Source organism: Erinaceus europaeus, chromosome 12 (assembly GCF_950295315.1).
Source record: "Erinaceus europaeus chromosome 12, mEriEur2.1, whole genome shotgun sequence".
Taxonomy (NCBI): domain Eukaryota; kingdom Metazoa; phylum Chordata; class Mammalia; order Eulipotyphla; family Erinaceidae; genus Erinaceus; species Erinaceus europaeus.
In genome coordinates, this window is record NC_080173.1 from 96,875,893 (window position 1) to 96,890,173 (window position 14,281).

General features: G+C 42.5%; 1 protein-coding gene across 2 annotated transcripts in view; it reads right to left on the reverse strand.

Moving 5' to 3' along the window:
• The window catches only part of RBM5 (RNA binding motif protein 5), a 34,015-nt gene that overhangs the window by 13,579 nt on the left and 6,155 nt on the right, over window positions 1-14,281 (reverse strand). For both annotated transcript variants that reach the window (XM_060204643.1, XM_060204644.1), the window contains exons 5-12: window positions 8,449-8,518; window positions 7,878-7,951; window positions 5,404-5,487; window positions 4,000-4,060; window positions 3,051-3,116; window positions 1,960-2,120; window positions 1,298-1,395; window positions 134-221 (exon numbers count right to left, since the gene is read on the reverse strand). In XM_060204643.1, coding sequence (XP_060060626.1) covers window positions 134-221; window positions 1,298-1,395; window positions 1,960-2,120; window positions 3,051-3,116; window positions 4,000-4,060; window positions 5,404-5,487; window positions 7,878-7,951; window positions 8,449-8,518 — 702 coding nt within the window. The remainder of the gene's footprint in view (window positions 1-133; window positions 222-1,297; window positions 1,396-1,959; window positions 2,121-3,050; window positions 3,117-3,999; window positions 4,061-5,403; window positions 5,488-7,877; window positions 7,952-8,448; window positions 8,519-14,281) is intronic.

Below are 14,281 nucleotides of genomic sequence, written 5' to 3' on the forward strand. Positions count from 1 at the left end.
ACATCAAGAAAAGCTAGGAGAAAATTTCCCCAAAATAGCTTTAGTTTCCAAGACAAGCGCTAATAGAGCAGTCACTTTCGTGACTACAGGCAACACTAGCACACTACTTTGAACAAAGTATCTTCCACCTTACCTGGGTGGATGACCACTGAGCAGCAGCAATTGCTGTACTAGCCACAGAGAAGGCGCTAACTCGGTTACCATCTGGGAGAACCAAGTCTCTGAAACCACAAAGATCCAATCATTTAGAGAGGGAGAGATAGCATAATGGTTATGCAAAAGAGACTCTCATTCCTGAGGCTCCAAAATCCCAAACTCAATCCCAGCACCACCATAAACTATAGATAAGGACAAATAAATCAATCCAATCATTTGATTCTACACCAGCATACCCTCAATCAGTGCTCCCTCTATATGGCAAAGAAAATACTGATTTTCTTTTTAGTCCTCCTTGGGCAGAGGACTCAAATCCATCAGGGTCGCACTGCCAAGTCAAGAAGCTCTGAAAGCAATCAAGGGCAGATTCTTCTGTGTACAAATGTCTCTGCAGTAGCTGTTCTAATCTGTGCCATTTAAAAGATGCTGATTTGTGAAGTAAGAAGACAACTACTGGATGGCTTCCCTCATTTGTGGAATATAGAATGTGGAATATAATTGAAGTACATGAACTTGTGGGCAGGGGTAGATAGCATAATGGTTATGCAATGAGACTCCTTTCATGCCTGAAGCTCCAAAGTCCCAGGGTCAATCCCCTACACCACCACAAGACACAAGCAATGCTCTGTATAAAAACAACAAACAACCATGAACTCGCAACTACCACCAACAAAAAGGACTAGCCAAAATGTCTCTAAGACTGAGAACTATGAGAGTTATTAAGGTGACAGAGATATAGAACTTCAGTGGTGGGTTTAGTGCACGTATAGCCATCATCTTTATAAGCCGCCAAAAAAAAAAAAAAAAATCATCCATTTGTTTATGAGAAAGAAAGGGAGAAAGAGGGAGAGAGAAGGAACCAGAGCACCACATGGGATGCTGTGGATCAGGACCTCCTACTTGAGAGTCCAATGACTTATTCACTTATCCATAGTGGTACAGAATTTTGCTGAAGGGTGTGGAAATCCATAAGCTGAAATTGAGCAGAGCTCTGATAAAATAATTGTATAATGAGTGCACACTTAAAACAAACAAACAAAACACCATTATCCAAGCATCTCTAAGTAAGTGTGCAGATGCAACAGTTTGAAAGAATGAAGATGCAGATGCAACAGTTTGAAAGAACAATGAAGACACTCACTTTCTGGCACTTTTTGCAAAATCAACTCCAATAGTTTTGCCATCAATTTTCAAAGGTGGATGGAGACTCTGTAATATCTGAAGCAACTGAGAAGCATCCTGAAAGAAAATTGAAGAAAACCAATGCTGTCATATATTAGAAGAACCCCCTACCCCCTACTCCATTCAAAGAAACAGAACTTTCTATGAAAAAAACAGTAAATTTGTTTGTGGACATGAATTTTGAGGAAAATAAAGTTCCCCAACATCATTGAAGGATAAATGCCAAAGCTACAACAAGCACAAAGAATTAAGTGGTGCCTTACCTATTAGTATCGCTAGTTATCTGCAGGTAGGGGAGTTCTTTTTAGCATTTAGCAAAGTAATCTAATCAGCCTTGTAATTTAGCACCATACCAATTATCACTATACAGTTTTAAACTCTGGGCTCCAGAAGTCTTACATATAGTACATAACTGGATGAAGCACATATACCTTTTAAAGTTCATTTTATTTTATTTTAGATTTTTCTGGGGGGGGGGGGGAAAGAATGTATGAACACCAGAACATCATTCTGGCATATTCAGTACTAAGGATCAAACCCAGGACTTCAAGCCTACAAATCTGGCACTCTTTCTGCTTTGCTACCTCCCAGTTTTCTTAAAGATTTCAAAGAGCACCTCACCATTGCAGAAGACAATTGCACAAATGCGAAGCCTCTGTTCTGCTGCGTCTGTTTATCTTTTATGAGACGAATATTATTCACAGCCAAGGATGCGTAGGGAGAGAGCGCTGTCATGATGGAATCCACCACAGTGTGTGGAGCGATGTTTCGAAGTATGATTGCTGGGAAAGGTGGTAGATGAAATAAATCACACAGACGCATATGCATTCTCACCAAGGTTTTAAGCCAGGTTCAAATATTAAAAAACAAACTCATTTGGGGAGCTTCCCACTGTATCTTTCATTTTAACACGGAGGCTATCTGTTGTAAAGCTTTATTAAAAAAAATTTACTAATGAGAACTACTGCAGTTTCCAATGAAGGGAATGGGAACACACAACTCTGGTGATGGAAAGTGTGGTACTGTACCCATGTTACTTTGTAAATCACTTAAAAAAAAAAAAAGAGATTTATTAATGAAAGAGGGAGAGGGACATTCTGGTACATGCAATGTCATGGACAGAACCTGGAATGGCATGCTTGAGAGTCCAGCACCCAGACTCTTAAGATTTATTTATTTATTGCCTCCAGGGTTATCGCTGGGACTCGGTGCCAACATTATGAATCCACTGCTCCTGGAGGCCATTTCCCCCATTTTTGTTGCCCTTGTTGTTGTTACTGTCATTGTTGTTATTGCTGCTGCTGTTGTTGAATAGGAGAGAAATCAAGAGAGGAGGGGAAGAAAAGAGGGGGAAAGATAAGACACCTGCAGATCTACTTCAATGCTTGTGAAGTGACCCCATTGCAGGTGGGGAACCGGGGGCTCAAACCAGGATCCTTACGCTGGTCCTTGCACCTCGCACCACCACCCGACTCCTGATTTATTTTTTATGAGAACAGAGCACTACTGTAGCATATGTAGTTCTGGGAATGGAATAAGGAGTCTCACACATGATACTGTGCTCTACCTATTAAACTACCTGCCCAGTCGTTGGAAAAAGATTCTAAAAGCGAATCTTTTATGGGACAAACTGAAGTTGTTACTTATTAAAAAAAGAATTCCACCTGAAGTCAACCTCTAGTGTAAAAGCAAAAGATTATAGTTAAACTTACTATCACAGTAGTAATCCACAGACTGCACTGATTCTGTGGTTCCAGGGGGCACTTCTTGTTCAGAGTCTACAAGAAGGGGAGGACTCAGTAACTGAACACATACAACGTATCCAAAACCAAAACCCAACTACATTCTTAATACAGACATGTATACAAACCACGACATTTTTACTTCCATTTTCTCCTTGCTATGGGGGGGAGGGGGGCGCTGAGTCTTTGTGATTTCACCATTCCTAGTGGAGATTTGGTTTTTATTCTCTGGAGGGTGAAAGGTAGAAGGAGAAGGAGACAAAGAGTAGAGACACCACAGTGCTGGTTCACTGTTAGAGGAATTGCCCCTCTATGTGGTACCAGGGAAGCTAAGGACTTAAACCCAGTCCCTCATTCAGGGTCAAGTGTGAGAGTCATCCTCCAGCTTCCAGAGTTCATAAAGGAAAAAAAAACGCAATCCTTTCTCTAACTGTTGAGGTTACAGTAAAATAGTGTCAATTTTGCTATGATCAATATAGAATGCAAAACTGAAGCCCGTGGAGAGTGGACACTATCTCTGCCTAAACCAAAGTAGAATGCAAATTAAGTAGCAATTTTGGAAAATAACTTTCTGTATTTTCACTACCAGCATAATCACCTGCATAGCCCAAGGTAAAAAGACTTGAGCAAATTATACCATTACTGGGTAAATGCCCTAGTCTATACTGTTCCCAAGCTCACAGACAACTTAGTCAAGCCTTTTCTTTTTGCGGAGCCGAGGCCTAACTCCTGAGTGATTTCACTAATTTGTGTTGTTTCTTTATTCCGACAGAGGAGGAAAGAGGAGAGGAGGATGCACTGGTGCCACCTCCCTGCTGACAGAGCTCAAACCCTGGGGTTTGTGTGTGTTGAGTTACCCTTGTACCCCAACTTAAGTCACATTTTAATGGGTATTACAAACAAATCAATCTGAACTTACCAAACTTGTCTGCTCCACATCGGAAGCATTTTAGTCTTTTCCTGAAATTGTTAAGGCAGCACTAGGGGGAGAAATCTGTAATTATTTATTCATTTACTTTTATGAGGGACAGCACACAACTTAAGCACTTCTACATCATGTGTGGTACCAGGGATTGAACCCAGGGTCTCATGTATATAAGGTGTGCACTCTTGCTGAACAAATCCCCTGTCCTATAAATACTTTATGCAACAGTTCAGGGTTTGTTTTTTAAACAATGTGGGTTAGAACAAGAGTTATAGGAAGTGCCAGTAAGCAACATAAAAAAACAGAAAGCTTGACCTGCGTAAGGATCCCGGTTCAAGCTCCCAGCTCCCCACCTGCAGGGGAGTTGCTTCACAGGAGGTGAAGCAGGTCTGCAGGTGTCTGTCTTTCTCTCCCCCTCTGTCTTGCCCCCCTCTCGATTTCTCTCTGTCCTATCCAACAACAATCCCCTCTGTCTTGCCCCCCTCTCGATTTCTCTCTGTCCTATCCGACAACAATGACATCAATAACAACAACAACAATAAAACAAGGGCAACAAAAGGGAATAAATAAATATTAAAAAAAAAAAGCAGAAAGCCATCATGTATCTAAGACAAAGAGGTGGTTCTAAGAATATATAGACAGAGGTGGTTCAGGAGGTGGTGCAGTGGATAAAGTATTAGAATATATAGACAGAACATTGCTCTACACAAATTCTTTCAAGGAAATAATTTTTATGTATCTGGAAGAAAAATTCATTATTTTTTTATTGAAGTTGGGGAGTTTTTTTTTTTAAGTATTTATTTCCTTTTTGTTGCCCTTGTTGTTTTTGTTGTTGTTGGATAGGACAGAGAGAAATGGAGAGAGGAGGGGAAGACAGAGAGGGTGAGAGAAAGATAAGACACCTGCAGACCTGCTTCACCGCTTGTGAGGCAACCTCCCTGCAAGTGGGAAGCCGGGGGCTCGAACCGGGTTCCTTACACTGGTCCTTGAGCTTTGCACCATGTGCCCTTAACCTGCTGCACTACCACCTGACTCCCTGGGAAGAAGTTTTAGTATTCACCTAGAAACCCTACAGCAAGCCACTGTGCAAGTCTTTCTTCCACCAGGATACTTATAGGGACCACTCTATAAACACAATGTTAACAGAACACTTTTTTTTTTTAACATGTGGATGGCACATTTTTCCCTGAATAAAGACCGAGAAACTGAGAGGGGAGTGAGAGAGACACCTGCACTACTTCACTGCCTGTGAAGCTTTCCCTCTGCAGGTGGGGACCAGGGGCTTGAACCCCACCCAGGCTCTTATGCGCTGTAATGTACCAGAGTGCATCACTGCCTGGCCCCTTCAAATAGTCTTCTAAAGGAGTTTTATCTATTTGGGAAGAACAACACGTTTACCTTGTTACAAAGCCAATCTTCAAATTTAGGTCGGGGATTGCTATAATGCATTGCAATGTGCTTTCCTTGAATCACCAACTTTTTCTGTAAGAAAAAAAGTAGCAATTAGTTATTCCCATTGTGAGGAACATGTGTCCATTTTCCCAGGGCAGAGCACACTTCGGAAAAATCAGTGCTCTGGAATTAAATGGACAACATACGGGGAGGACCAACCACCGCCACCTATACTCTGCCCATCCAATCCTTCAGATAGGCAGTAAGAGAATGGGATGCGGAGTAAAGGTAAACGGAGTCAGGGAGTGCTGAGAAAGCTGCCAAACACTAAACGCTGACATGCACCAGCAGAGACAGAAATCCTAACATTCAGCAATGACAGGCTGCCTGAGAGTGACAGTCTATTTCCAAATGCAGAAGACACAATCCTCCCAGTTCTAGCCCTTAGCATGGTGTCCTCGGGCTTTGCTTCACTTTTCCCCAGTTCCTCATTCCTTAAGCAAAGTAAAAGTCTTTATATTTTCCCCATCCCCCAAACTTCTGCTTCAGGATGTGTCCTGTGGGGGACAAGGGGAGGAGAATTCATTTTAAAAGGGAATTTTGTTATAACTCTTTCTCAGGAGAACCTATTCTGAATGCCATCAACTCTAAACCTGCTAAATGAAACTTCTTCCTGCCAATTGCAACCATGTAACATTCTATGTAACTGATGTGTTTTTCACTGAAATAGATGGTGCTCTCTTCAAGATGAGTAACCAGGAGGCCAATGAAGCTTCTTCAGGGGGTAGGAGAAATCCATAAATGCATACAACACTTTGTCCTTCAAGTCAACCATGTGACTTTACAATGTCAATACACAAAGATGAATGAGTCTAGTTAAGAGTACACCCAGCATCTGCCCCCATACAGCCTTCATTAAACAGGAGCACCTTCTTTCTTTTGGGGCAGGGGTTCAGAGGGAGGGAGTGGGGGTGTTCCAATCCAATACTATAAAAAGTTATAAGTAGAAGATTAGATATCTGGATTTTGAAAAAGGGTCTAACCCCTCTACATACTGTTAGCAATTTGGTTCTTGAAATTCCTGGAAGAATTAAAGACATGCTATGAATGTTGTCTCTGCAATATTTCCCACAAGAGGGAAAGAGTTAAAGGGTTGTCCACTCACTGTGATGTACAAAAGCAAAAACAGAGCTGGGAAGTATGTCAACAGATCATCCCACTAGGAGGGATGTGTGCTGGGGGAGAATTCAAACTATCACTGAGTCCCTAATCCAACTGGCCTTTATTTTTGGAGTGAATTTGAAATGTAATGAAATATTACACAGTAACACAGCTTTGTATACATTAAAATTGTGAAGATTTAAACATATCCTGTAAGTTGTAACTTAGGAGTTTTAAATTCCTAGGCAAATCATTCTGATACATCCATTACATCAAAACAAGTCACGTCAAAAGCAAACTTACAAAGTTTCTCTATGTTCTGAGTTTACTAGAATGGCACCCAGGGTATACAGTAGATAAAGCTCTACTTTTATAAGATCAGAATGTCACCTTTGGGTTAAGAAAGTTAGAGGCTCAAAAATCTAACAAAATGGTCAATTAAAATGATGCCCATAATTTATTTGGGTCTTACTATATAAATGGCAACATAACCCATCAAAGAATCTAACTTATTTATGGGTGACAAGTCACAAAGCAACGTGAGTTAAGCAAACTACCCAGAGTTCACTTGCTTAAAGCATTCATCACTGTCCTTTGAGTTCTGGCAAAAAATAATCATAAAAAATAACAACAACTAAGTGCCAAGCTCTAAAGACTGTCCTGACACATATCAAGAATACTTTAACCAGTGCCACATCAAAGAGGCACCAATGATTTGCTTTGAACAGTCTATGAAAGGCATTCTCAGGGAGATTAGAATGTTAATGTCACTAGAGTAGAAAGCAGCAGACAGCAGCTCCCAGGCTAATTTCATCAGACTTAAGGGCACTTAAGTCCCAGTAAGTCCTTAAATAATCCTTGAAGACCTACACTAGTAGTTATGCTTCCTGGAGCCTTTTCATCTTCAAGGAGAAATAAAGAATTACGTATAAAACGCCTGAAGTCGGTTTTCATTATATTCTTTTCACTGTCAGAGAGCTAGACATTCTAAGATCACTCTCAGCAGACATAATGAATAGGAATATAATCAGATAGGTAACAGGGGAACATCATGAAGTCCTGAAAATTACCAGACAGGTATTTAGTGGTTAAGAAAACCCGCCAGGTAATGTTTAAGGCAGTCAAGTTTAAAAGCAGTGCAAATTCTGCAATGTGGTAAACGGTGCTGTATTTATACTAGTAATATCAATTTTAATATATACAAAGCTTTTCTTTTTTAAGTCACTCCTTTGGAACAAACCACTCCTTTGACCACTTTTTTTTAATTGTACAGACTTGTTCCATTTTCATGAATATCTAGACTTGGTGAGTGAAGCAACCTGATTGGCTTCCATCCAGCTGGTAGCATCTTGCAAGTGATAAAACTCCACGAAGGCGAAACCACGGCTTACACCTAGAGACAGCATTCAGATATAGACGGGATACTCGTGTTAGTCAGTTCCTTTATAACAGGTGAATCTCTCTCCCACTGCTTCAACACTGCGTGACAAAGCCAATTGGGAAGCAGCTTTACAAATGTGGCTTGACTTGGGGATCTTCTTGATACTTTGCCATGGCAAGGAACCAAGTCGCCTGAACTAATGCCACTCGATTTGATTCCACGCTAAAAAGTAACCATGCAACCGACTACAGTCAAACAAGTTTATAAATTGCTACTTACCAAAGGGGGAAAAAAAATCCCTAAAAAAGGTTTGTTTTTTTTTTGATTTTTTTTTTTTTAAGTCCTCAGATGCTCTCTAACTTCTTTTTCAAAGAGTCACATTCCTTAGCCATGGCAAACCTTTCATTCTGAATTCATGTGCTTGAAGAATGGGGGTATTAGGATGTTCTTTCGGGACTGAAGTGGGAATGGGGAAGAGAACCAGAACAGCCGGAACTAAGCAAGCTCACCTGTTTTCCTCTTCATCAGCCTCACGTCAGCAGGCTGAGGGCCTTCAAAGGACTCCATCATTTCTCGAATCTGCACAGGTTTTCACACATTTTTAATTAACACTTCAATTACATACTACCACACACCAAAGAAAGGGTAAAGCTGAGTATTCTACCAACTGCTAAATTAGCCAAATTTGGGGTACAGAGGAGTGTTAATAGTTAAATGCAGCAAACATTCATGCCTGAGGCCCCAAGGTCCCACAGCCAATTCCCAGCACAATCCTAGGCCAGGAGCTGAGCAGTGCCCTGGTTAAAAATAAAAAAAAAAAATCACCCAATACAGGGGCTGGGAGGGAGCGCACACACATTAGAGTACCCAGGTTTACCCACCACCCCCCGCAAGGAGAAAATTCCATTAAGTGGTTAAATTGTACTGTGGTTAAACTGGGGTCTTTCTCTCCCTAACCCCTTAAACTGTCTCTATCCAAAAATAAATACTTTAAAAAAATTACCCAATTTCTTCTTTGGTTTTGCTTTTCTGTGTGTGTGTGTGTGTGTGTGTGTGTGTGTGTGTGTGTGTGTGTGTGTGTGTGTGTGTGTGTGTGTGTGTTTTAAAAGACAAAAGCAGAAGAGAGTGAAAGAGATCACAATACCAAACCTTCCTTCAATGTAGTGGGGGCTGGGCTAAACATGGATTGTACACATGGCAATGCAACACACTGTCGACTGAGCTATTTCACTGACCCAAAATAGCCAAGTTTTAAAATTCTATCAAAATGCAATTAGCCTAAAAAATGAAATTTCAAAGAAAAAAACTCATATAAACTAGTGTATTGTAATAGTTTTGAAGGCATTCCCTCACCCTCAGGCTTAAGTATTTTAGTGGTACAATCTTGCTATTCCTCCACAGCTTTTTAAAAATTTTGGGAATTCTTTTTATTATTTGTATAGGCAGAAACTGAGATGGAAGCGGTGGTTAAAGGGAGACAGAGACACCTGCAGCACTGCTTCACCACTTGCAAAGTTTTCCTCCCCCTACAGGTGGGAACCGGGGGCTTGAACCTAGGCCCTTGTGCATTGTAACATGGGCGCTCAACCAGGTGTGCCACCACCCAGCCTCCTCTACCTCCATTGCTTTCCTAAGTCTTATCTCACTGTCTTCTAAAGGACACACAAAATGAAATTTAAAAGAGGATATATGTCACTATCCTCGAAAACACATCAATAATCAGAAGAGTGGGATGCAGTGTAGGATCGTCTTTTTCACTTTCTACCTTGAAAAGAGAAATCAATAGCCAGTGGCTCCAGATGCAATGCAGACATTGGACTCTCAACACGAGGTCCCAGAGCACAGTGATTTTTTTTTTGCCCCCCCCCCCATTAAGTCAATATTTGCAGGCCAGAGGTGGCAGGGATAAAATGTTTAGATCTCTCTGGCAAGGGGAGACAGCATAATGGTTATGCAGAGACTCTCCTGCCTGAGGCTCCAAAGCCTCAGGTTCAATCCCCCTGCACCACAAGCCAGAGTCGGGCAGTGCCCTGGTTTTAAAAACAAAAACTAGGGAGTCGGGTGGTGGCGCACTTGCTTGAGTGCACAAGGAAGGACCTGGGTTCAAGTCCCCGGTCCCCACCTGCAGAGGGAAAGTTTCACGAATGATGAAGCAGGGCTGCAGGTGTTTCTCTGTCTCTCTCCCTACCACCTCAAGTTCTGGATGTCTCTATCCAATAAATAAGGAGAATAAAAATTTTTTTTCTTTAAATCTGAGGGGGCTGGGTGGTGGCACACCTGGTTGAAAGCACATGTTACGGTGTGCAAAGACCCAGGTTCAAGTCCCTGGTCCCCACCTGCAGGGGGAAAGCTTCACAAGTGGAGAAGCAGTGCTGCAGGTCTTTGTCTCTCTCTCACCCCTTCCCTCTCAATTTCTGGCTATGTCTATCCAATAAACAAAGATAATTTTTTTTTAAATGTTGATCTCTCTCTTTCTCTCTCTGTCTGTAGCATGAGGTCCTGAATTCAAACAGTGGAATCACAGGAGCCAGAGTAAGCACACGTTACAATGCACAAGGACTTGGGTTCAAGTCTGTGGGAAAGCTTTTGAGTGGTGAAGCAGTGCTACTGGTCTCTTTTCATTTTTCTTTTCCTTCCTTCCTTTCACTCCCTCTCCCCAACCCATCTCTATTTCTATCTCTACCCAGGTCTCTCTCCTTCCCTCCCCCCATCTCTCCCCTTCCCTCTAGATTTCTGTCTCTATCAATAGATAGATGATAAAAAATAAAAGAACTTAAAAAAAAAAAAAAGAAAAAGCTTAGAATCTTCATGGTGTAAAAATTAATAAAGGTATTAGGCCAGCAAACTAACTCATTTGGGTAGTGTGCAGCCTCGCCACGCATGTGATCTGGGTTCCAGCCCAAGTGCCCACACTGAAGGAAGCTCTGGTGCTACGGTTTCCTTCTTAGACTGTCTACCTCTATTATGAAATAAACTGGGGGGAGGGGGCTGCATGACGGTGCACCTGGTAAGAGTACATGCATTTCATTGCACAAGGACCACGGTTCAAATCCTCAGACCCCAGCTGCAGGGAGGAAGCTTCACCAGTAAAACAGGGCTGAAGTTTCTCCTTCCCTATCTTTCCCCTCCTCTTACAATTTCTGTTCTATCAAATAAAAGAGGGAAAAGAACAGAAAGAGGTTGCCAAGAGGGTGGTTTCATCATTTAGGGATACCCGATGTAAAAAATAGTAATAAAATCAATAAAGATATTAACACACTTAACTTCTAATAAATAAAAATGAACATTAACCAGGCTATAAAGAACATTCTGACTTGTATTTTCTGGGGTGGAGATATAGTTCACTGGGCAGGGTACAGGCTTTACCACGAGTAGAGTCCAGGTTTAAGTCCTAGCATCAAATGGGGAGAAGTGCTTTGGCACCAAAAGCTCCCATGTTGTTATGTTACTCCCTGTTCATCTAAATCAAGATGCAGTCTGGCGGCCCAATAACAGCACAATTGGATTCCCAAGCATGAAGTCCCATGTCGGATCCCAGGCATCACACACGCCAGAATGCTGTTTAGGGCCTCTCTCCTCAACTCTACCATAAATGCACATAAAAAATCCAGCCTATGGTATGGTCCCAGGAGGTGGCACAGTGGATAAAGCATTGGACTCTCCAGCATGAGGTCTGAGTTAATTTCCCAGCAGCACATGTACCAGAGTGATGTCTGGTTCTTTCTCTCTCCTCCTGTCTTTCACATTAGAAAAGAAAGAAAGCAGCCTCTGAGCAACCAAATAGCACAGGTGAGAGGTCTCAGCTCCACACACACCTCACCATTCATGCCTGTATCACAGCAGGAGCACCAGTCACTGGGAAAGGTCTGCTCTCAGGACCCTACTCCTGCCTGGAGGGAGGGTCAGGCCATATCTTTCCCCAAGGTCTCCACCATACCAAAAACATTTCTACTGCTCCACAACCTTTTAAGTTCAGAGCACTGTTTAGCTCTGCCTTAGGGTGGTTCAGGGAACCGAAGCTGGGGGCTTTGAAAGCATTTTGTAGAACCACTATGTCACCTTCCCTGCTTAACAAATTCCCTGGCAGAACCTTTACCCTTTAGGGACATGAAGTCATTTCACAGAACTTCTAACACTGATTCCGCACTCCACACTGACTTCACCGTCTGCTGAAGTTAGCAGTTATTTGTCACTGGAGTTTCACTGCTCCAGGCTAAGAAAAAAATGGAGAAGGGGGCTGTGGGGAGACAGACCCACCACAGCACCAAAGCTTCCCCCAGTGTAGAGAGGCCAGGCTGGAAGCTGGGTCTGGAAGCCAACAAAGCAGGCACACTATCCGGGTGAGCAGTCATGCTGATCCTCTCAGTTTTTCCTGAGGCAGAACTTCTTCCCCCCGCCCCGGTCTGCAGCACCACAACAGTACACAGTAGAGCAGGTAATGGAGTGGTTACTCACTATTAACTCAAACATCCTAACAGAAAATTACTAATTCCAGCACTTAGAAGGTCAACTGGGGGCCAAGTAGTGGTGCACTCAGATCAGCACACACATCACTATGTGCAAGGGCCAGGTTTGAGCCCTGCTCCCAATCTGTGGGGGGGTGGGCTTGGTTGGGGAAGCTTCTCAAGCAGTGAAGCAGGTCAGCAGATATCTATTTTTCTCTATCCCAGTCTATCTCCCCTTCCCCTACTTCTCTGTCCCATCAAATAGGGAAGGAAAAAAAAGAAAGAAAGAAAAAGGAAAGGGGGGCTGAGCGGTAGCGCAGCTGGTTAAACATACATGGTGCAAAGCGCCAAGGGCTGGCGTAAGGATCCCAGTTTGAGCCCGCAAGTGGTGAAGCAGGTCTGTAGGTGTCTATCATCCCATCTCTCTCAATCTGTCTCTGTCCTATCCAACAACAACAGCTATAACAATAACAACTACAACAAGGGCAACAAAATGGTAAAAATGGCCTCCAGGAGCAGTGGATTCATAGTGCAGGCAGCAAAACCCCAGCGATCACCGTGGAGACAAGAAAAAAAGGAATAAGAAAAGAGCCACCAGGTGTGGTGGATTCCTAGTGCTAGCCCCAGCGATAAGTCTTGATTGGGAAGAAGAAGAAAAAAAAGAAAAAGAAAAGAACAAACAGCAGCTGAGTGTATGAATCTAACACCTATCTGTAACTAGCATTGGTCAGAAAACAGATCCAATTCATGGCATACCTGGTAGAGCTCACACATTACCATGCACCTGAACCGTGTTCAAATCCCCAGTTCCCATCTGTATGGGGGAAGCTTCACGAATGGTCGAGCAGTACACTGCAGGTATCTTTCTAGCTCTTATCTTTATTGGAGGGGTGCTGCCAGAACAGATGCAATGTTGTGGAGGCACCGAGCCCCAGTAATAATCAGAGTAGCAAAAAGAAAACAGCCAATGCTACTTTTAGTACTACGAGAATATAGATGCCAATGCAATGCTATGCATTTATAACTAATCTTTGTCACTGTTGGGGATTCACCACTCAGGACCAACTTCTTCAAGATAGACAGGAAGGACAGACAAGCAGGCAGACCACAGCACAGACACTTGCCAAATATGGTGGGAAGTGGACCTGGGTCTTGAGTCATGTCCATGGCAAAGGAGGTGTAGCAGTGCACACGCTCTGCCTGATGAGCCACCACCCAGTCCTTGCAATGGCTAATTTTCATCAAATCACAAAGTCTGGCCAATAGCAGCCAACCTTCTTGCAATACATCTTTATGGAATGAATAAATTACATCAATAAAAATACACTGAGGGGCAGGGGAGGCGGCATAATGGCTATGCAAAAGAATCATGCCTGAGGCTCCAAAGTTCCAAGTTCAATTCCCCACACCACCACAAACTAGAGCAAGCAGTGCTGATTTCTGTTTCCTCTCACATACATGAAAAATGAAACACACAAACACACACACACCCATCTAAACACAAGGCCTGTTCTCTATCGTTAAAGACTTCTCAAAACGCTACAGTGAGCTACAAAGCCTAAACAAATTTGTCTCTGGACCAAGTTGACAAGAGTCCATTATAAAAACAAGTATATCTCACTGACATATGTATGAGCTTGAAATAATTAGTGTTAGAAGCTCCAAGTCTGTGATCCGGAAGGCTGCACAGTGGTAAAGCTTTGGACTCTCAAGCATGAGGTCCCGAGTTCGATCCCCAGTAGCACATGTGCCAGAGTGATGTCTGGTTCTTTCTTTTTCCTCCTATCTTTCTCATAAATAAAATCTTAAAAAAAAAAAAAAAAAAAAAGCTCCAAGTCTATTGTGTCAAATGGGCTGTGAATTAGAACTGTTGTTTTCGGGAGTCGGGCAGTAGCGC